The sequence below is a fragment of the Pundamilia nyererei genome, unplaced genomic scaffold (genome assembly GCF_000239375.1).
Source record: "Pundamilia nyererei isolate P.nyererei 1_Seehausen unplaced genomic scaffold, PunNye1.0 scaffold00106, whole genome shotgun sequence".
NCBI lineage: Eukaryota > Metazoa > Chordata > Actinopteri > Cichliformes > Cichlidae > Pundamilia > Pundamilia nyererei.
Window position 1 is genome coordinate 1,145,256 of NW_005187507.1, and position 20,714 is coordinate 1,165,969.

Sequence of the window (20,714 nt, forward strand, 5' to 3'; positions counted from 1 at the left end):
GCTGTGTTGGATCAAGGACACATGTAAAATCTGCAGGACACCGGCCTGGAGTTGCCCACCCCTGGTGTAAAACTAGTAACTAATATAAGTATATTGTGGTTGTTGTTACCTCACTTTGATCCGTACACAAATGATGACTCTAAAAGACTGTTTTCATATCAACGTGCTGAAGTTGAAAGTGTGATTAGACCTTCATTATTCATTCATCAGATGATATATCGTTAGCTTCATAGCATAAGTGCCTAAGTCATTTTTTGGTCAAATTGAGATTTTTGCCTAACTTTACTCCCCTACCACTGCTGCATCATCCTGTCCGTCTGCCTATGTCATCACAAAAAAATGACTTAGGCACTTATGCTATGAAGCTAACGATATGTTAATATATAAAGCTGAACTCTTATTTTTTGATGTTTCAGTTTGAAATGTTTAAAATGTAGTTACTCTACCCAAACCTAAGACCAAGAGCAAAACAAGGAAGCAGATTTCTGCATATAAGATGCGTAGGTTTGTGTTTTTGGTCAAGGCCATTACAAGAGTGTGTGTATTTCTTGAATAGAGAGAGTCTCACAGAAATGCAGTCCACACTGATGTCCTTGATCAGTATGAATTCTTTTGAACGTCAGGAAAAAGGCTGCGGACTTCGACTCGATCCATTTCCTGCCATGTAAATACGGATTTCCTTAATGTGCTCCTCAGCCCATTGCACTTAGCCCCCTCTGAGTTTCCTTCTTTTTTTTTTTTGTGCGATAGCACATTTTAATAGCACCCAATACACTATGTGGTGGTCACCAGAAAAGAAAAAAGAAAAAAGTCTAGCATCGGTGGTTTGCGTTGTTGGTAGGAAATGGAGCCGTTTTATTGTTTTAGGTCACAATGGATAAAACAGTTGGCTTTGAGTTGCTGAGACCTGAAAGTTGCATTCAGTCAGTTTGATACAATCGAGGCAGATTCAGTTTGCTTTGCAACAGCTTTCAGGAAGTCTTATTTATAGATCTGGTTTTGCGTGTGAGCACATTAGATGCAATGTCAGTGACTGTTAAATGTATGGTTTCTACTACTGTAATGTAAACTGACAGTTTGCCACCATCCGCATGCAGATGAAAGTAGTTTTTTTCTTTTTCTTTTTTCTTTTTTTTTTGTTCAACATTTATTAAAATTTTAATAAATGTTCGTTTGTATGGTTTGGTTCAACGAGGAGTGAAATCTGAATCACTTTGCTTTCCGGCTCATAAAGAACATGTCAGCCATGTGGTGTTTGTGAGTCAAGCCATCTGGGTCAAGCATTATTCAGTCCAGTTACAAATGGGCCGCTAACTCAGATGCTTCTATTCTAAGGTAGTGCTCTTGTGGCAGACACCCGATCCCAAAAATTCCTCCACAGTGAATATTTCTAGACTCTGACTAAGCATAATCTTCATACTTCCCAACCTGTATGACAAACACTTCAGTAGTCAGAGCTTTGATGACGCTAAAGTGTTTCTGGTCAGACATTTTTAGGCTATGTGGTGCATATTTCCAAAATAAGTAATTTTGGTATCCCAGAATCAGTGATTTTAAAGTTGTTGTAGGAGCAGAGCAGTCTCCCTTGTTGTCTCTTATCTGCATCTGTTTGGCTTCTCTGCTGTTCGTCCTGGCAGAAGATGGATGATGAATTGGGAATGTGATCTGGTTTCTAGTCTGGAAGTTATTGGGCAATGCCATCTCCCCTCATTCTCTCTCCCCACACACACACACACACACACACCACCCCCGCACACATGCTTCTATTGTATTAATGGATGTCGTCTGTTGTGTCCTTCAGAAAGGAACAAGCAGAAACTATATTTTCAGTTAAGAAATGGACATCTTCCCAGTTTTTCAATCAATAGTCTTAAGTGCTGAAAATGCTTGAGCTATTGATGTTCTCTGACAGTCTACTTCAAAGTGGCCTTCGCTGTTTTCTGTGTAATTCAAGTAATGGAACATCATATTGACAATGCTTTTGCCATGAAAATAATAAAATGACCCATGCAGAGGTCACTTTCTCTTAATGGGTTCTTGAATGATGATAATATTTTATTTAGTAGAAATATGTGTTATTAGCTAAAAGCTACATATTTTGCCTTCTTATTGTGCTCTATATATATTTAGTGTCAGTTGTGCATTTTAATGACCGCTCACTAAAGCCTTTACACTGTGCTTTTGATAGGTGTCGCTGGTGCAGTGGACTGAGAGCGTCGGCCTTACACTTGTAGGAAGAGACCAGTCATCCATGCAGCTGCGGACCCCTACTGGCCAAATACTGAACTTCACAATCCTTCAGATATTTCCCTTCACTTATGAGAGCAAAAGGATGGGGATTATAGTCAGAGTGAGTGCCAAAATTAATATTATTACTAGTTGTTAGTGTTAGTAGTGGCTGCTGTCCATCTTGCTCAATATATTTTGATACAAAGGAAATGTACTGATTTCCTCACATCTCTATTGCTTAGAAATTACTTTCAATTACAGTCAATGTAGGTCAGTGGTTGTTGCTATGATGTTGATTCTTGCTTGGTGCTGACTTTAACAAGGAAAACAAACGAAAAACAGATTTGTGCTAAAGTGTATAATCTGAGAAAAACCTCACCTTGTGACCTCTGACTAAGTCGGATGACTAACTTTATTATTGCTGGCTGGGATATTGCTCAGGAAGCCAGGGATTTTTAAAGTTGACTTCCTCCTGATAATATTTTCAAACACTTTTAAACTCTCTTGTGGATACCAAAATAAGTTATGAATTTCTAGGCAACACTAAATAATAGAATGGCGCACGTGCACTTTGGCTTGTGCACGCTGAGTAGAAATCCCCCTGCAAGAAGCACGGCTGGGTAATCATTGTACCAAATATTAAATAAAATTTTATGTACCGTTTGCACATGATAAAGCACAAATCAATGTTTTTCTAGGATGAATCAACAGGAGAGATCACTTTCTACATGAAAGGTGCCGATGTGGTGATGTCAGGCATCGTCCAGTATAACGACTGGCTGGAGGAGGAGGTATGTTTCTATGTTTCCCACGAGTCATGCCACATACCTGATGACACTGATTTTATTCCTGTTAATAGTAAATCACATACTTTTAGATCACATGCAGATGTTGTCTGTGTTTTCTAGTGTGGGAACATGGCGAGGGAAGGTCTGAGAGTCCTCGTGGTTTCCAAAAAGTCGCTGACAGAGGAGCAGTATCAGGATTTTGAGGTAACAGCCCTCCATGAAATTGACCTACAGCAATCTAAGACAGAGCTCAGAGTTGGGTTTCAGATTCAAGTGTGAGAAGATGGGGCTGTTGAAGTGTGCTTAGGTTTACGAGCGTTGTTATACATGCATTGTTTGGTCCCTGTCTAGTAAAGCCATTACAGTTTCAACAGTGTGATAGTAAAACATGCTCAAGTTACATTAAGCATCTGTCGACTGACAAGCATTACACATGATATTGATATTTGGAGGAGACATGTTCAGCATTTCTAAATGTCAAAGTGTGTCCTTGGGTAATTAGACTAACCTCTGACCCCCCCTTCAGTATTTCTACCCCACTGTTCCTCACATACACCAGGCCCCCCTCATTGTTTGAGCAGGGCATGGCTGTCTTCCCTGCAGTTGTTAGCCCCAGGCCTATTACTGAAGTGTATAATTGAGTGAGCAGAGCTGGTGGGCAGCAGTGAGTCACCAACTGAGTCACACACAGAGTTTATGTTCCTGTATGAGTCACACTCAGATTGTTTTTGCTTTATCTCACTCACAAATTGCCCTCGAGCTGAAATGCTAAAGATGGGCGTTAACTGATTGATTATGTCTGTCCTGTATGCTGTAAGTACAGTGTGCTGTATGTATAGCTATTTTGTTTAACAAAGCTATATTTATAGCTTTCAGGGCTGCTTGACAGTTTACATTTATACACAGATTTTTTATTTTGCTATTTTTGTATTTAAAGTATCAGTGCATTTAGGATGGTATATAGTAGGTAGACTGCAAATTTGGCCTTATGTATGCACAATGCATGACATATTCCTAGCTCATTTTATTCCTTATTTGTTTTTCTTGACTCTCCTGGCTGACAGCCACATTCCTGTTTTCTTCTTTTATTCCTGGCTGTTTCACTTCTTGCAGTAATTTCACAGTATTTAAACTTTCTTATCCTCCCACTACGACTCTCCAGGCACGGTACGTGCAGGCCAAGCTCAGCGTCCATGACCGCTCTCTGAAGGTGGCCACAGTGATTGAGAGTCTTGAGATGGAGATGGAGTTGTTGTGTCTGACTGGGGTGGAGGATCAGCTCCAGACTGATGTCAGGCCCACTCTGGAGATCCTCCGCAATGCAGGCATCAAGGTCTGTGGGGTGGGGTGGAGTGGGTAAATGGCCTTACAGTGCACAGTAGCAACAAACTAAGAAGACAAGCACATATGTTTTTCATATTGGCTGTATGTATCTCAATACAGCCTTCATTTTTTTCCATCCCTTAAACTTTAAAACTGACACTTTAGTTATTTGCTGATGATTTTAGATGTTCAATTCAGGCGACGTCCACACTAGCCCAGATAGATTTGAAAATGGCGTTTTCGTGAAAACGTTCCGTGTCCACACTATCATTTTCGGCCAAAAACGCTTACGTTCCAGTACTGCGCTTGCGTGAAACGCACGACGATTCGACCTACCTCATTTCTGTCAGCCGTTTATTTACTTTCTGGCTCTTTGAAACGTCTTTTGAAACGCAAAATATTGAGGAAAAGCACCGAGTTTTTTAAATGGACTAACAATGAGGTGGAGTTGTTGCTGCGAGTAACACAGAAACAGCGTTTTCAAATGTATCCGCTTTGGACAGCGTTTTCAAAACGCTGTCTCAGTGTGGACGGAAGGCCAAAACGGAGAGGAAAGATTCGTTTTCAAACGAAAATGTATTAGTGTGGACACGGCGTCAGTCTTTGAAAAGGATGCTCTTTCCCAGTATGCTCTTCATAGGTGCTAAAGCACAAGCGTAGCTCATATGTTTCACACCAAAAGGTAAACAAGAGGCACTTAAACTAAACTTCAGAAAAAGTAACAAATCTCAGTTTCTCCGGTTTATTGTGACCATGGCAACAAATATGATAACGATTCAACTTACAGTCTTAAGTCTTTACTCTAAGCCCGTTTTCATCCTCTGCTTTAGTACACCAGACAGAAATAGAGTCAAATTTCTTTGGGTCATGGCATTTAAAAATTTTTAAAAATCAGCGGCTATGTAGTTTTCCAAAACTCTTGACAAACTACTGAACATGGAGTCAGTTTCTTCTTTAAAAAGTCATCCAATAAAAAAATAAATGTGTGTGTTTTATAAATAAACCACACGAACAGAACATTGCTTTTTAAAAGTTACCACTCATGTAATTTGTTAAAATGAAATTCAGCTGTGTTTGGGTGGAGTCAGAAATGTCAAGATCTGAGGATAAAATCCCCCCAAACCTTTTTTGTGATATTGATGAATCAGCCATGTCAATTCTCTTATATGCAAGATCCAAAATACTAATGAGAAAGAATTTGGATGCTGTGATACCAGTCTGTGTGATGACTTGTGTTATTTTTGTTTGAAGCACAAGATCTAAACTAACACTGTTTTTAATGGTAAAATTGCTCCACAGGCTTTGTCTTAAAAGCCTGTGGAGCAATCTTTACAGGCTTTCATTATCAAGATGATTCTCAAAGTCTTATATCTGGGTTTAAAGACACTGGAGTGGGATTTCTGTCTCTGTTTCCTGTGAAGGTTTGGATGCTGACCGGAGACAAGCTTGAAACGGCCACGTGCACTGCTAAGAACGCCCATCTGATCACCCGCAACCAGGACATTCATATCTTCAGACCAGTAAGTCCAGGAAACAGACCCATCTTTCTCTTGTGCACATATCTAGTGGGTAATAGTTGATTTTACTCCAGGGCTGATGTCAGTTCAAAGCTGCCCTGACAGTTTCTTGAATCTGTCAACCCACGGGCATCCAGGCTCTGTGACCAAGGCCCATTAGCTAGTGGTCATACAGCCCAACACAACTACGCATGCAGGCCGAGCCAGCATCCACAGCTGAATAAATCACCTCCCACCAGTGAAAGCATCCAAGCCACTGTCAAAGAGAACAAACAGCCCTTCGCTCAAACAGAGGAGAAACCAGCTGAACCACTCCCAGAGGGAACATGCAGAGGGCTCACTTCCTAATTTGTTTTGCAGGTTTCAGGCACTGTAGCTGCTTTGATAGTCCCCTTCTGCCTTAACCTCTGGATCCATGCCAGAGCAGAAGGAGCGTCTGCCATATAGGAAGGTTAGAACTTGCGTACAACTGTGGTTACTGGAAGAGAATAACAATGGTTGGCAGTGCTTAAAAACCTCTGTCACCGGGGGACGGGGGTGTGCTGACTGGGCCTGCTACACACACATCTGGATTAGTTTCCTGGTGGCCACCAATGGCCTGAACTGGACTGACGTATGAATTGTCAGTGGTTGAAGGATATTCATTCCAGAGCATAGCTTTTGTTGACAGATTAACACCATGCCTTGTCAGTGCTGAATTTTTGGAGAATTTGAGTCTATATTTGAACCTGACACAACTGTTAAGAAATTCTGTTTATTTTTTCAATTTTTTTATGCAGGATATTATCCCGTTTCCCCTTTCCATTTTTCTTTTAACACACCCTTTTCATATTTGCATTGTAATACATCAACAATACACTACAGGCTAGTTGTGTGCAAATGTAAGGACAAACCCTGAATAATTTGCATATGCATAATTTTCATTTTAACCTCCTCTGTGGTAAGTATAAAAACATTTTTACAATAGGGTGAAATTACCTTATGCCTTTTTTGTGTCAACACATGCCTCTTTAAGACACAGTGCTCAGCTAAAAGGTCAATAATTTTACTTTTAAATTTAATCTGAATGATCTTATGTTCTTTCAGTTCAGTCATTTACAGTCTAACTTTTGTGATATTAAAATCTTCTAATATTTCTAATATTTTCTAATATTACAATTTTAAGTTTTTTTTGTACCAGCCTTGCCTGCATCTGTGGACTCAGTTACTTCTTTTTCAGGTCGTGTGTCACTCCCATTCTCATAAATGCAATAGCTTTTGATACCTTTGGTGGAATTTAATGAAATATACTCACTTGGACTCAGAGAAGAACTACTTATATTTTCATGGGAAAAGGTCAAAGTCGCTTTGACGTAATGTTCTTAGTAATTACATGTGGCAAAAACATGTAACTGTACTTGAGGTACAAGATCAAAATTGGCCTAAACTCAAGAATTCACAATCTATTTATGGTAAATTTTTATGCACTTGTCTAACAGTTGCATTTTCAGTCTGTGCGGTGTCTTTTAGTTGATTATTTGGCTGAACCTCCTATGTCTTTGTGCTCTTCTCATCTGCTTTGTGCTGCACATTTTGTATCCAAATGCTCACTTTCACTGTGACATCATCTTGTTCTGCAAGAAAAAGAAATCGTGCAGTTATTCACCAGTATAGCAATATTTCACATGTGGTCAGATGCTCAATTTGTGTCACCAGTATTTGATTCTGACCTCTCAATTAATAATCGTAACTAAAGATATTTTGTAAGGATGGACAGGCGTGGATATAAAGTGGAACTTGACGGTTGGAAACAGTAAGGCTTTAAACTGAGTGAAGTTTCAGGCTCATCCTGCTCTTTACTTCTATTCCCTACATCAACCTGATATCCGCCTGTAGGCTCCACAGAAACATTTAATTGTCACTCCAATTTTATTTCAAACACAAGTAGAGATAGGAACCTATATGCCGAATTATACTTGCTATTCAGTAGCTACATGGTGCTGTTTAATAAATTAAACATTTGCATTTATATAGCGCTTTTCAAGGCACTTTACAATTCCACTAAGAAGAAGAAGAAAGTGTACTTTATTGGTCCCCGTGGGGAAAATCCCTCTCTGCATTTAACCCATTCACTCAGTGAAGCAGTGGGCAGCCATTGGGCGCCCGGGGAGCAGTGTGTAGGGACGGTACCTTGCTCAGGGGTACCTCAGGGTAGCTGTTCAGGGGAATCGAACCCCCGACCTACAATTCCACTATTCATTCACTCTCACATTCATACACTCAAGCTACAGTCGTAGCCACAGCTGCCCTGGGGCAGACTGACAGAAGCGAGGCTGCCATATCGCGCCATCGGCCCCTCTGGCCATCACCAGTAGGCGGTAGGTGAAGTGTCTTGCCCAGGGACACAACAACCAGGACAGAGAGCCCAGGGATCGAACTGGTTACAGATGCGCTTCCCAACCCGCTGAGCCACGGTCGCCCCCTCAGTCACACAACTCACACTCGTGAGTTGTGTGACTGAATTCTAGTGTATTTAGCTGGTTGAATGTCAGCTAGGTGTTTGGTTGCTCTAACATTTGTCATTGCTGCAGTTGGAGAGAGACAAGCTTCCCTTCTTCTGTCTGATAACAGAGAGACAAACATGCAAAGCCTGGCAGATTTTCCCCTGTGATAATTCTACATTAGAGTGTTTTGTTGGGGCATACAAGTGCATTTAACAATGTGGTTGCTATTGGTATAGGTGACAACACGAGGGGAAGCCCACCTGGAGCTCAACGCTTTCAGGAGAAAGCATGACTGCGCTCTGGTGATATCGGGGGACTCGCTTGAGGTAAGTGTGCCACTCAGACTGTCTAACCCACATCCCATTAACTTATATCTCCTTATGAAACTTTGACATATATTCTGCATGAAGCGTGCACAATATATCACTCTGGAAGTGGTGTCTGTGGTTAGAGTCACTATCTCAACCACAATAGGAGCTAAACTGTAAGTTGAGTGGAGGTATTCGAGCGCCACAGCTGAAAGCAGTTAAATGTGGGTGCCTGAGTGTTTTATCTGTCCATTATGCTGGTTTTCTTGCAGGTTTGTCTGAAGTATTATGAATATGAGTTCATGGAGCTTGCGTGCCAGTGTCCCGCTGTGGTTTGCTGCCGATGCACCCCCACTCAGAAGGCTCAGATAGTCCGACTGTTGCAAGAGCGCACAGGCAAACTCACCTGTGCAGTAGGTGAGTGGAAAATTTAAACTGGGCCAGCATGTTTTTCATTTGTTTAAAGTTCTTCCTTGCACTGTTTTTTTGCTGTTGTTGTTTGTTTGTTTGTTTGTTTTAGTTTTAATATGTGTTTCCAACTTTATAATGTTGTTATGCTATTATAATAATGAATAATAATGAAAAAAGCTATATCTCTCTCTATATATAAATCTACATCTCTCTCTCTCTATATATATATCTATATATATATAGATATATATATAGATATATATACATACACATACACATTAGGGGTGCAACAATACTCGTATAGATATTGAACCGTTCGATACAGTGCTTTCGGTTCGGTATGCATATGTATCAAACAATACAATTTTTAAAAATGTATTTTATCAACTTTTCTTCTGACGATGCTGTCTGTGTTGAGAGCTCAGTGGATCTGCGTTCGACTACTCCACCTAGGCTGCACTGTCGAGTGCAGATCCACTGAGCGCAGCGCAAGGTAGCAAGACAGAAGCTAAGCTCGTTGCAACATGGCAACTGCCTCAACGCTACCCGAAATTGAACCTCCCCCACTCTCATTCAGATCTGGCGTTTGAAACTATCTTGGTTTTCATGTGAAGCATGACCCTGATGGTAAGCACGTCATGGACAAAAGTAAAACAGTATGTCGGATGTGCCACGCAATGCTCAATTGGTGGGAACTAGTGCGTTAGCGCAGTTAGCTCGTTAACATGTTGACCGTCCAGCCCCACGCACGAGACCATCCGCGGTAACTCGTTAACGGAGATTTGCCGCCTTATGGCGTTAATGTCCTTTTAACGAGATTAACGCTGACAGCACTAGTGGGAACACAATGAATATGACTGCACATTTACGCCGACATCATCCTAGTGCAAAGACAAGTGGAAGCAGACAAAAACAACAAGCAAGCATGCTACAAACTTAACCCGAGTCATTTAGACAGCCGTTAGCACATGATTCTCCTTATGGGGACCTGATATGTGTAATATGCTGCTGAGAGTATAGCCCAGAAGAAGCGTATAGTATAGTGTAACTTTTATTTTGGAAAGAGCCATTTCTCTGTAATAAACTCTCTTTTCCAAAGATGAGTGATTTCTCGATCAGATAGATTTATTTATTTATTACTTTGTTGTTTCAGCAACATTAAATTTAAAAACTGCACTTTTGAGATAAAATATATATTTATAATTTTAATAAATGACAAATTAAAAAGGCATGAACACTTTTTTGTATCGAAAAAATATCGAACCGTGACACCAAAGTATCGAACCGAACCGTGAATTTTGTGTATCGTTGCACCCCTAATATATATATGTATGTATGTATGTGTATATATATATATATGCGTTACTCTAAATTGCAACCCAGTGAATTTGTAGGAGCTTGGATCTCTTAATCAGGCCAAATTAAGGGAGTGTCTTGTGAACATGCACTTGATACTTTCACTAAAAGTTTGTATTGGTGAGTCACTGATGTGAATCCTGACACCTCTATGGCTTTTGTTTTCTCTTAGGGGATGGAGGAAACGATGTCAGCATGATCCAGGAAGCGGACTGTGGCGTGGGAGTGGAGGGGAAAGTAAGACTCTCCATCTCATCGCTTCACATTGACGTGCCACTCGCACAGATTTTTGCTTTCTGTTTCCTGTCAAGATCTCTCTCACATTCAGAGAGTTGTAAAAGGACATGCACACAGATGATTCCTCTTTTTGAGGAACTATTGTGTGAATAGAGGAAACAAAATGACAGGATGCTTTGTGCTTTGTATTGTATATTTAACATAAAAGTAAGAATCTCCCATCAGCCCGTCTCTTCTACTTCTCATTGTTCTCTCTGAAAGTTGCCTGTCAAGTTGGTTAGTATGCTCAGACATGGATCCTTGTATTTGTGACAACAGTGGAATTACCGACAGCAGACGGTGCAGCTGTGCTCCTGGTTTAGTCTTTACTCTTTACTTTTTAACATAAAGTAAATAAGCATATTAAAATATGGAGTTTAGTACAGCTGACCTTAAAAGTTAAAAACTGCTCAATAGTTGACTGTAAATTTTATCTTTATTATGAAGAGAAACAAACTTACAAATCTGGTTGCAAACTAAAAGATGCTGTAGGTGACATACATCAGCGGTCCCCAACCTTTTTTGCACTACAGACCGGTTTAATGTCAGACCATTAAGGTGTCGCACATAAATACAACAAAATAAAATGATACGACCAAGACAAAAACTGTGGTATTTTGTAAATATAATAATAAACGCGAATTCACTGTGTAATTGTGTAACTTTATTAACAGCGTCCTCCTGAAATGCGCCAACAACAATGAGAGTAACATCCTCCTCTCTGCCCCTTAATGCTCTTTGGTTGCTGTGGTAACGTGTAAACATTTCTTTCAAAATAAGACACACAACTACAACACGGGAAAAGACCCAGGGAAACCGGGTAAACGATAAAAACCATAATTTCACACCCGGGCCTCAACTCTCGTGGCCCTGTACCAAACGACTCCACTGATGTACACAATTGATCTTTTCCGCTATCTTCTGTGTATTTATCGTCCATCGCTTTTCTTAACTGCTTATCCGTATAAAGTTTCACACAGCTGAAGCCTGTCCCAGGTGATATTGGGGCGAAAGGCTGGGTAAAGGATGACAAGTCCGAGACAGGGCTATCAGAGGCAACCATGCATACTCACATCCACACCAATGCAGATTCTGTGATTCTCAGGTTTTTCTTCTGCTATGTCCAAATTGAGAAAGTTCACACCACAGTCAATCAAGTTTTTCCTACAACTTTTTCTCCATATTTTTTAGCATGGCATCGTTGTCCTTTCTGCAGTGAGAACCACTGATCTAAGCTAACATGTTCAACTTTGGATTGTAGGGGAGATTCTATGCAGGCACAAAGAGAACATGAAAACAAATAACAGCAGGCTGGAACTCAGAAACCTTTTACTGTGAGGAAATGGTTGCTTACTACAGTACCACCATTCTGGCAATGATGCCCCCTATCCCAACAATCTTTGGGATAGGGGGCATCATTGCCAGATCTTAACTCTCTCATTTCATGCATACTGCATAGACAAACTCGTTCAGACTAATGTGCATAAAAAGCTGAAAACCATTTGGATTTTGGAAGGAAGATGGCGCACTTGGCATCTTAAATACATTTTTTCCGTATGTTCCAAACATAATCTTATGATGGTAAATAAAAGGTGGAAAACTACACAGTTATTCCTGGGCTGCTTGTCAGAGAGGAAGCTAAAGGTTTAATAACAGAAAATCTGCAGTTATATGAAAATCCTCTGGTTCTAACATCTCACACATGAATATTTGCTTGATTTTTAAACAGGAGACTCATTATCTGCAATGCTGCTTTTTGTGGTTTTGTATTGCTAATTATGAACTTTATGCTTATTGTACCTTCAGTCTGTTTCCCCCCCCAAAAAAAATCTGTTTTATTTGTACAAAATCAAAGCATGCTTTTCAGGTCAGTCTTTGCGCAGTATGTCCTCAGTGTCCTCTGCTGTGTGTTTGGCAGGAAGGAAAGCAGGCCTCTTTGGCTGCCGACTTCTCGGTGACTCAGTTTAAACATTTAGGCCGTCTCCTCATGGTCCATGGGCGGAACAGCTACAAAAGGTCTGCGGCCCTCAGCCAGTTTGTCATCCACAGGAGCCTGTGCATCAGCACCATGCAGGTAGACTAACAAATACACAGTGTCGTATTGGTTTGTGTGCATGAGTCATGTAAACATCAAGCTGAATAACTTAGAACTACAAGTATTTTCCACTTGCTGTGGGATAGTTTCTTGTTTTAGTTTGCAAAACTGTCACTACTTTATATTTTACTCCTTTATCAGTCTCCAGTTGTAACAATTTAGGTAATGCACCACACACTTGAGAGGGTGCTTTTTTCTGTGTTAAATATTGTGCTGGTAATCAGGATGTCAAGATATTTCAGTATGTTGTGAATTAAATTTAACCTTCTAAAAACAGTAAACTTCAGTGATCTAGAGATATTTCTCTTTTCTTTATTTTCTTTACTCCCATGCTCAACTGCATAATGTCAAAAAAAGGTTGAGATGATTACAAGCAAAAGGACTGTGTTTAGTGTTTGAATTTAGCTAATCGGTTTGGCCCTTTTCTGCTTGTTTGTAGCCAAAACCACACTGCAAAAAAAGTGTATGCAGCCTTAAAGTTAATGCAGGGAGGTGTTTTTTGTTCTTACTCACAGCACCTAAAATCTAAATGTAGAGAGCATCAGTTTGGGGAGAGGCAGGGAGAGGTTTCAGGGGTGGTCTTGAAAGGGCGGGATGCATGATGACTCAGAGAAGGCAGTCTGTGGTGCCCTTCTAAACTGCCCCCACCAGGCCTAACAAGTCTGTCTAGTTCCCATGTCCCAGTCCAACATCAGCCCCCGCGGTGGAGGGGCAACCCATGACTCATTGTATCGTGGACTTTGGGGTTTTGGGGAGGCCTTCCTCCGCATGTCTCACAATAACACCAACCACAGCTGGAGCTGTGACCTCTCCAGTTTGCAGCTGTCTGACTAATTGACATCTCATCATTTTAAACTGTAGAATTTACCATTGTAGTCCAAGTATTTGCAGTAGTTTGATTTAGAATGATGTCCTTGTGGTCACCTTTTGATTTTTGTGTTCCCACAGAAGGTTAATGTTTAAGCTGGGTTTCTTTTAATGGGGCGTATTATACTTTCCCTTTTTTTTTTTCATAGAAATGTTATTAGAATTGGTGGATGGTTATATTAAGGATGGCCAAAGCAGTTACCCTTAAAATCTCACATAGTTATATCTATGAGCACAACCATACCTGCTGTTCAAGTCTTCTGTTAATGGAGGGCAACCTATCAAAAGCTTAAAGGAAGGTGTAAGGAGTTTAAAAATCAGTTTTAAACTGTGAATCATGCAAAAGTACTCGATTAAAAATGAGTATAAAAGGCCTCCTTTAATGAAAGTATGGTGTTTTTTCTGTCATGGAGTTCAAATATCAGTGTGTCAATGTTCCAATACTGCTTATAATATCATTTGGGTGTTGAAATGAGAAAAATCTCAGATAAGAGTTTCTCATTTGTTCTTCTTCTGTTTCTTTAGGCAGTTTTCTCCTCTGTTTTCTACTTTGCTTCAGTCCCACTCTACCAAGGATTCCTGATTATTGGGTAAGATACACGCTCTGAATGGAGATGACTTATCAAGAGAGCATTTAGCTGCCTTGTGTCCCTGGCATTTCCTCTGTGTTAAGACTATTGAAATGTTTAAAAGGGGAAATATGCAAAATCTTACAATGAAAGATTTCAACTAATTTGTACACGTGACATTTTATCTGGGAAGTATTCATCACACTCGATTTTTGTCTGTTTCAGCTATTCCACTATCTACACCATGTTCCCTGTCTTCTCCCTGGTGTTGGACAAAGATGTTAAGTCAGAGGTTGCCATGCTATACCCAGAGTTGTATAAGGATCTTTTGAAGGTATCTAGTAAATGTTCGCAAATTAACTATTGCTGTGCAGGCACGTAGCTTTGAATCGGTGAATATGAACGCACTGTCTTCTTTTCACAGGGTCGACCACTATCTTTCAAGACGTTCCTATTATGGGTTTTAATAAGTATATATCAAGGTAAGAGAGAGTTTGTGCAAACTGCTGGCAATGAGTCAGTAATTCTAAATATACTTAATTTTTAAGTACTTTACAACATCTAAGCTGTATTTCAGGTCATATGTTTGTTTAAATGTTTGTATCTGTACAAGACGTCTACACTGGCAGACTGATGAGTCACTCCCCGTCAAACAAACAAGTTGCTTAGGTTCATGACTTATCACTCTTGAAAAGCCCACACACTTTCTTCTTTTCTTTAGGGACTTTGTTAAAGAAAAACTTGAGGTAACTTTCCGACATGGACCGTTGCAATGAAAGCTGTTTACGCGGGCATTCTAAACTACACCCCGAAACCTTTTTTGTCTATTTCTGTCGAAACACTGTATATCCAAGCAGTGGTAAGGGCGTTTTTTGCAAACCACTTCTGTGTGTTTGTATCATTCTTCTCGGTCCTATTCATGCTTGTATGTTAAAGGAGGCACGATTCTATTAGATAGAAGAGTGCTACTGTTACTGGCCAAAGATTACTTTGGAAAATCTCTCATAACAACCATAATATGCAGGAAATGCCTAAATGTAATGGTGTTTTAAGGAGGTAATGAAGTGGGCTTTATTCTTCTTATATAAGAGCAAATTTTTCTCTTTTAAATTAATATTTTGATTAATTTATTTTTTTTTAGTCTCTGTAATAAGCCAAACACATTGGCCACTTTATTAGGTATACCTTGTCAGCCTACCTTAATTCTTTACTGCGATGGTTCAACGAGGCGCTGAAAACTTTACTCTGAGAGTTTTGGTACATATTGACAAGACAACATAAAGTAAATAAACAGTTGCTGAATCTCCCATTTCTCCACATCCACATTGCAAAGGTTCTCTATTAGGTTGATGTCTGCTGACTTTGGAGAACATTGAGTACAGTGAACACGTTGCGATGTTCACAGCATTTGAACTTTGTGACACGATGGTTTGTTATCGAGCATCAGAATCAGCATACTTTATTAATCCCCAAGGAAATTATGTGGTTACAGTTGCTCCAGTATAAATAACAGAAACAGACTAGACTATTTAACAATATGTTACAGATTTAGGAAATTTAAGAAATAGCACAATATATACAAATCACTCAATAATTAATATCAAGGATTGACAGAGGTGATTGCAATTATAAACAGGGCTGCACATAAGTGGTCCGCAGGTGCGCATTCGCTGTCAAAATAAAAGACGCGCACCAGATAAGAAGTCACAACGCGCGTTTGCGTACATAAGATTTTCTGGAGGAGGACAGACGTTTGTTTAGAACTCTTAAAGATGTTGAAGAAGCGCCTTTAAGCAATCACCTTCAAAGAAATGTCAGAAGGAGTCGGAACTGCAAAAGAAGCGCGTATTCTCGGAAAAGTGGTTGCGGGAGGTGAGCTGGCTTCAAATAAATGATGAACGCGCAGAGATGTGGTGCAGAATATGCCGTGAAAATCCCACTCTAGCGGACAAAAACACTGCCTTTTATAAGTGAGTGAACGCGCGTTGCAACTTGTCATTTGGTGCGCGTCTTTTATTTTGACAGCGAATGCGCACCTGCGGACCCCCTGATTATAAATCAAGAATTGACAGGAATTTTACATAGTAGAAAAGAGCATGTGCAAAAAGGCTGTAACTATTGCAGTGTTTACAGTGTGTTAGATGGAGGAGCTGTACAGAGAGATGGCCACAGGCAGGAATGATTTTCCGTGTTGTTCAGTGGTGCTTTTTGGTAATCTCAGTCTCTCACTGAATGTGCTCCTGTGGCTAGCCCGCATGTCGTGGAGTGGGTGGGAGGTATTATCCAACATTGTCTTTATCTTGGACAACATTCGCCTCTCCGACACCACCTTAAGGGAAGCCAGCTCCATCCCCACAACATTACTGGCCTTACGGATCAGTTTGAGTCTGTTGGCGTCTGCAACCGTCAACCTGCTGCCCCAGCATGCAACAGCATAGAGGATAGCACTGGCCACAACAGGCTGATGGGAAATCCTGAGCATTGCCCGACAGATGTTGAAGGACTTCGGCCGCCTCAGAAAATAGAGACGACTCTGGCCCTTCTTGTAAAGTGCAGTGGTGCTTTTAACCCAGTCCAGTTTTTTGTCTATGTATACTCCAAGGTATTTATAGTCCTCCACAATGTAGAGGATGGTACGCTGGTGTTATCGTCAGTACCCAGCTAGGCAGTGACATGCAAATGAAGTTTAGTTGATATCAAAGCGTGTCTGTTCTTAGCATGTCAGCGTGTCGTACATTCATCTCTGAATATCTTGGTTGTAACGAGTGCTTGTTTGTGTTACTCTTCCCTTATTGTCACTCGAAGCAGTCTGGCCATTCTTCTCTGACATCAACATTACATTTTATCCTAGAAAGCTACCATTCGCTGGATATTTTCTCTTTTTCGGGCAATTCTCTGTAAACCCTAGAGGTGGTTGTTTGGGAAAATCCCAGTAGATCAGCAGTTTCTGAAATACTCAGACCAGCCCTCCTGTCACGAACAATTGTGCACATTCAAAGTCACTGTAGTCACACAAACATGCAGACACCCCCATTTGGATTCTCAGTTTGAACTAAGCACCTCAGTTTTCCTTTTATTCAAAGCAGAAGTTTCATTATTGTCATTGTTATACGATGAGATTACCATAAATATTTTATATCTTCATTGTCATTATTTTAATAAAAACAAATTGTATCAGTGTAATGGTAAACAGCTTATTTCAAACTGTGGATGAGCTGAGGAGGTGGATCAAGTTAAATCATCACATTTTTAAGCTTTAATTACATTAAGGCCTCTTTTTCCTCCACAGGGAGCATCATCATGTATGGAGCAATGCTGCTCTTCGAGTCCGAATTTGTCCATATCGTTGCTATTTCGTTCACCTCTCTTATCCTGACTGAGCTACTGATGGTGGCTCTGACCATTCAGACATGGCACTGGCTCATGATAGTTGCCGAGCTCCTGAGCCTGGCTTCTTATATCGCCTCGCTCGTCTTCCTGCACGAGTTCATCGGTAAGTTAACACGATCACACACAGATGCCTTTATCAGACAAAGAGTGACTTTCAGGCTGAAGCGCTGTCTAATTCCTGGGGAAGCAAAGGAAAATGCATTCATTTCTGAATTGATTTCACTACAGTGTTATTTAGTTTTTTTGCTGACCTTGAAATAGTACGTCAGCAGTACAGAGACCCCGCTCATTCATATTGTGTCTCTAGTGTATAATAAACAGTGGTATGCTGAATATTAGGAAGTCCAAAGCTGACTGTATTGACAAATTCTCCTGGTGTGGACAACAGTCAGGCATGCTGTAGTATCAAAGAGGAAATGCCTACAGTCCAGTTAGTTTCCTGTGAGCTTCCAAGGTTTATGTGTTTATCACAGCAAAGGTGTGTTAGAGAATATTACCCAAAAAAAAAACAATGTTCCAACCAAATAAATAAATTTATAGCCATTAAAAATCTAAAAGAAAAACATTCATAGAACAACAGTTTATTGCCCTGTTGCACCCACACATTTACTTTAGTTGACAAACAGTAAGGCATTTTTAGTTGTGCCATATTAAGATTCGTGACATACACAATACTGTGACCAAGGGCTCTTCAAGGTCTTATTTTGAGCTTTATGTGGGGTGTGGAGTTCCATTTTCAGCCTGCAACCTCGACCACTGAGGATCATGACTGGCATGTGGTCAAGAATACCCTTTTGGTACACGTTTTCTCCCTCTTCAAGTCAGACTAGAATAGATTTTAAAGCCTATTCTTCTGCTGAATGTGCAGTTTACACTTTTAATTGGACATTTTCCAGGGTTTATTTTTCTGTCTCCTGCATTCTAAGCATTCTGTACCCATATGGCTTTAACTCAAAAAGACTTGGTCAAGAACTCCTGAAGGAAATTGTGTTCTTTTTTAAATATGGAAAATGTATACCATAAAATTGTAAACTGCGAGGTGTGCATTTCCAGTAAGACACTGATAGGGTTCGGGGGTACAGATGGTGTGATGTAAGGCAGTGTGTGTGTGTGTGTGTGAGGTATAAGTGCATGCCAGTGTTAGAAAAACAATAGGAAGTAGTTTGGCCTGCTGAAGAACAATGAGCAGCATAGAGGCTACTTCAAAGCCTTATTGATGCAAAAATGAAAGCAGAAGCATTATACGCATTAAGTGTGTTTCAGTGTGGTCGTGCTTTCTGAGATCATCATGGTCTCATTTCCTATTTTCATTGCACAAAGAATAGTTTTGAAGTACAAAAATGATGTAGCTTTATAACCCCACATCCTGTCTGAAAATCCTCTTATTGTTTCCATCACTATCTAACGCTGTAACCGTTGTCTGTACACCCATGAGTATAAGATAAGATAACCTTTATTAGTCCCACATGTGGGAAATTTGTTTTTGTCACAGCAGAAAGTGGACAGTGTAAAGTTATATAGCAAAAATTAGAATACAATAAGAATAATATACTGTACACAACTGTGCAGAATAGAATCAAATAAAATACTATATACATTAGAATAAAATATACAATAGGATAAAAATAGAATACAAATGCTGTATACAACTGAGTGAAATTACAACAGAATAATAATATGCATCATTTTAATTAAAACACCTTCAAAACTATTAAATTCCATTAAACATAGGTTGGAGTTTCCTCAGTCTTTTTAGCGGTGTCACCACTGCACAAGCTAATATGAAGTAGGCTGACACATTAGTACACGTTAGCTGTTAGCTTTTAGCATTAGCTAAAAATTAAAACACCACTTAAAAAATTGTCAAACAAAACAAACAAACCCTGGTGGTTAGGCTCAAGGTTAGACAAGGGGAAAAGTCATTTTATACCCATTGACCCTGAGGGAGCACCAAGTCTTGCAATACACTGAAATTCTGAAGGTGATGAAACAGACCTTGGTAGCCAGCATTCAGTGTGTGAAACTGGGAGGATGTATGTTTAAGGACAAAAAGAAAAACAGCTGCTGTTGATGGTTGAAGTCAGTGTCTGGAAATACTTACAAAGCAAACTGCACTGTGTGTGAATGTGTTTTAGACTTTATTTATGTGCATTTCTATTGCAAGTTTGCATTTTTATTAAAAGTCTAGTCTTAATTTTAATTCAAAGTGGCATTGAAAAGATATTTAAAATTCTGTACCTGCAGACACTCTAAAACAACAACAATCAGCTTGTAGCCCAGACATAAAGAAGTCAGAACTGAACTCTTAACACAGCAAAATTAGCTGAGTTGCAGGTGCGAACAGAAATGTTTTCAATCCTGAACTCTTGTATGATGGTGGGACATGTCTGTTTGTATCCTATAACAACGATCTTACCTTTACCTCTTTTTTGTGTCAGATATTTATTTCATCACCACCGTATCGTTCCTGTGGAAAGTGACTGTCATCACGCTGGTGAGCTGTCTGCCCCTGTACATCCTCAAGTACCTGCGCAGACGCTTCTCTCCACCCAATTACTCCAAGCTGACCTCTTAAACCAAGGTCTCCTCCGAGAGGTCTCAGGATTTGTTTTTTGCGGGAAAACACAAAGATTTTCCTCTCTTTGAACTGCAAACCTGCACCTTGACCAGAGAATCAAATACAGATAAACGCCCTTTAATTTTCTCTGAAAAACTCTTGTTAGAAATGTCAAATGTAGACTGAATCGACAGGGACAGATTGTTTACTGGTTGGGAGAGTTTGTGTCAGTTTAAAAAAAAAAAACAACAACAAAACTGTGTTAATTGCATGTATTTTCATGAAAGGACAGACTGATTGATCGTTATTGTGAAGAGCACCTGCAACAAATTGTGGGATGGATTAGATTGACCAGCTTAGACTGGTTTCAGTTGTCCTGTCAGCATTAAAAACATCCCTAACATTAATATACCTGAAACCATTTAGTCTGAATGTAATAAATGCAAAATACAAACAGCTTTCAGTGAATTTTGCAGGTCCAATTTGTTCTATATTTAGGAAATTACACTGGAAAGTTAACTCATTTAGACATCTGTAGATGTATC

The 20,714-nt window shown here is 39.9% G+C and overlaps 1 protein-coding gene across 1 annotated transcript in view; it reads left to right on the top strand.

Annotated features, from left to right (window-relative positions):
- atp9a (ATPase phospholipid transporting 9A) overlaps positions 1 to 20,415 on the top strand; it is a 34,259-nt gene extending 13,844 nt beyond the window's left edge. Inside the window, exons 15-28 of the mRNA XM_005740982.1 lie at positions 2,189 to 2,350; positions 2,928 to 3,020; positions 3,138 to 3,221; positions 4,180 to 4,350; positions 5,762 to 5,860; positions 8,577 to 8,666; positions 8,921 to 9,065; positions 10,588 to 10,652; positions 12,610 to 12,765; positions 14,179 to 14,243; positions 14,448 to 14,556; positions 14,647 to 14,704; positions 17,512 to 17,715; positions 20,051 to 20,415. Coding sequence (XP_005741039.1) covers positions 2,189 to 2,350; positions 2,928 to 3,020; positions 3,138 to 3,221; positions 4,180 to 4,350; positions 5,762 to 5,860; positions 8,577 to 8,666; positions 8,921 to 9,065; positions 10,588 to 10,652; positions 12,610 to 12,765; positions 14,179 to 14,243; positions 14,448 to 14,556; positions 14,647 to 14,704; positions 17,512 to 17,715; positions 20,051 to 20,187 — 1,638 coding nt within the window. The 3' untranslated portion in view covers positions 20,188 to 20,415. The remainder of the gene's footprint in view (positions 1 to 2,188; positions 2,351 to 2,927; positions 3,021 to 3,137; positions 3,222 to 4,179; positions 4,351 to 5,761; positions 5,861 to 8,576; positions 8,667 to 8,920; positions 9,066 to 10,587; positions 10,653 to 12,609; positions 12,766 to 14,178; positions 14,244 to 14,447; positions 14,557 to 14,646; positions 14,705 to 17,511; positions 17,716 to 20,050) is intronic.
- Positions 20,416 to 20,714: the final 299 nt, after the last annotated feature.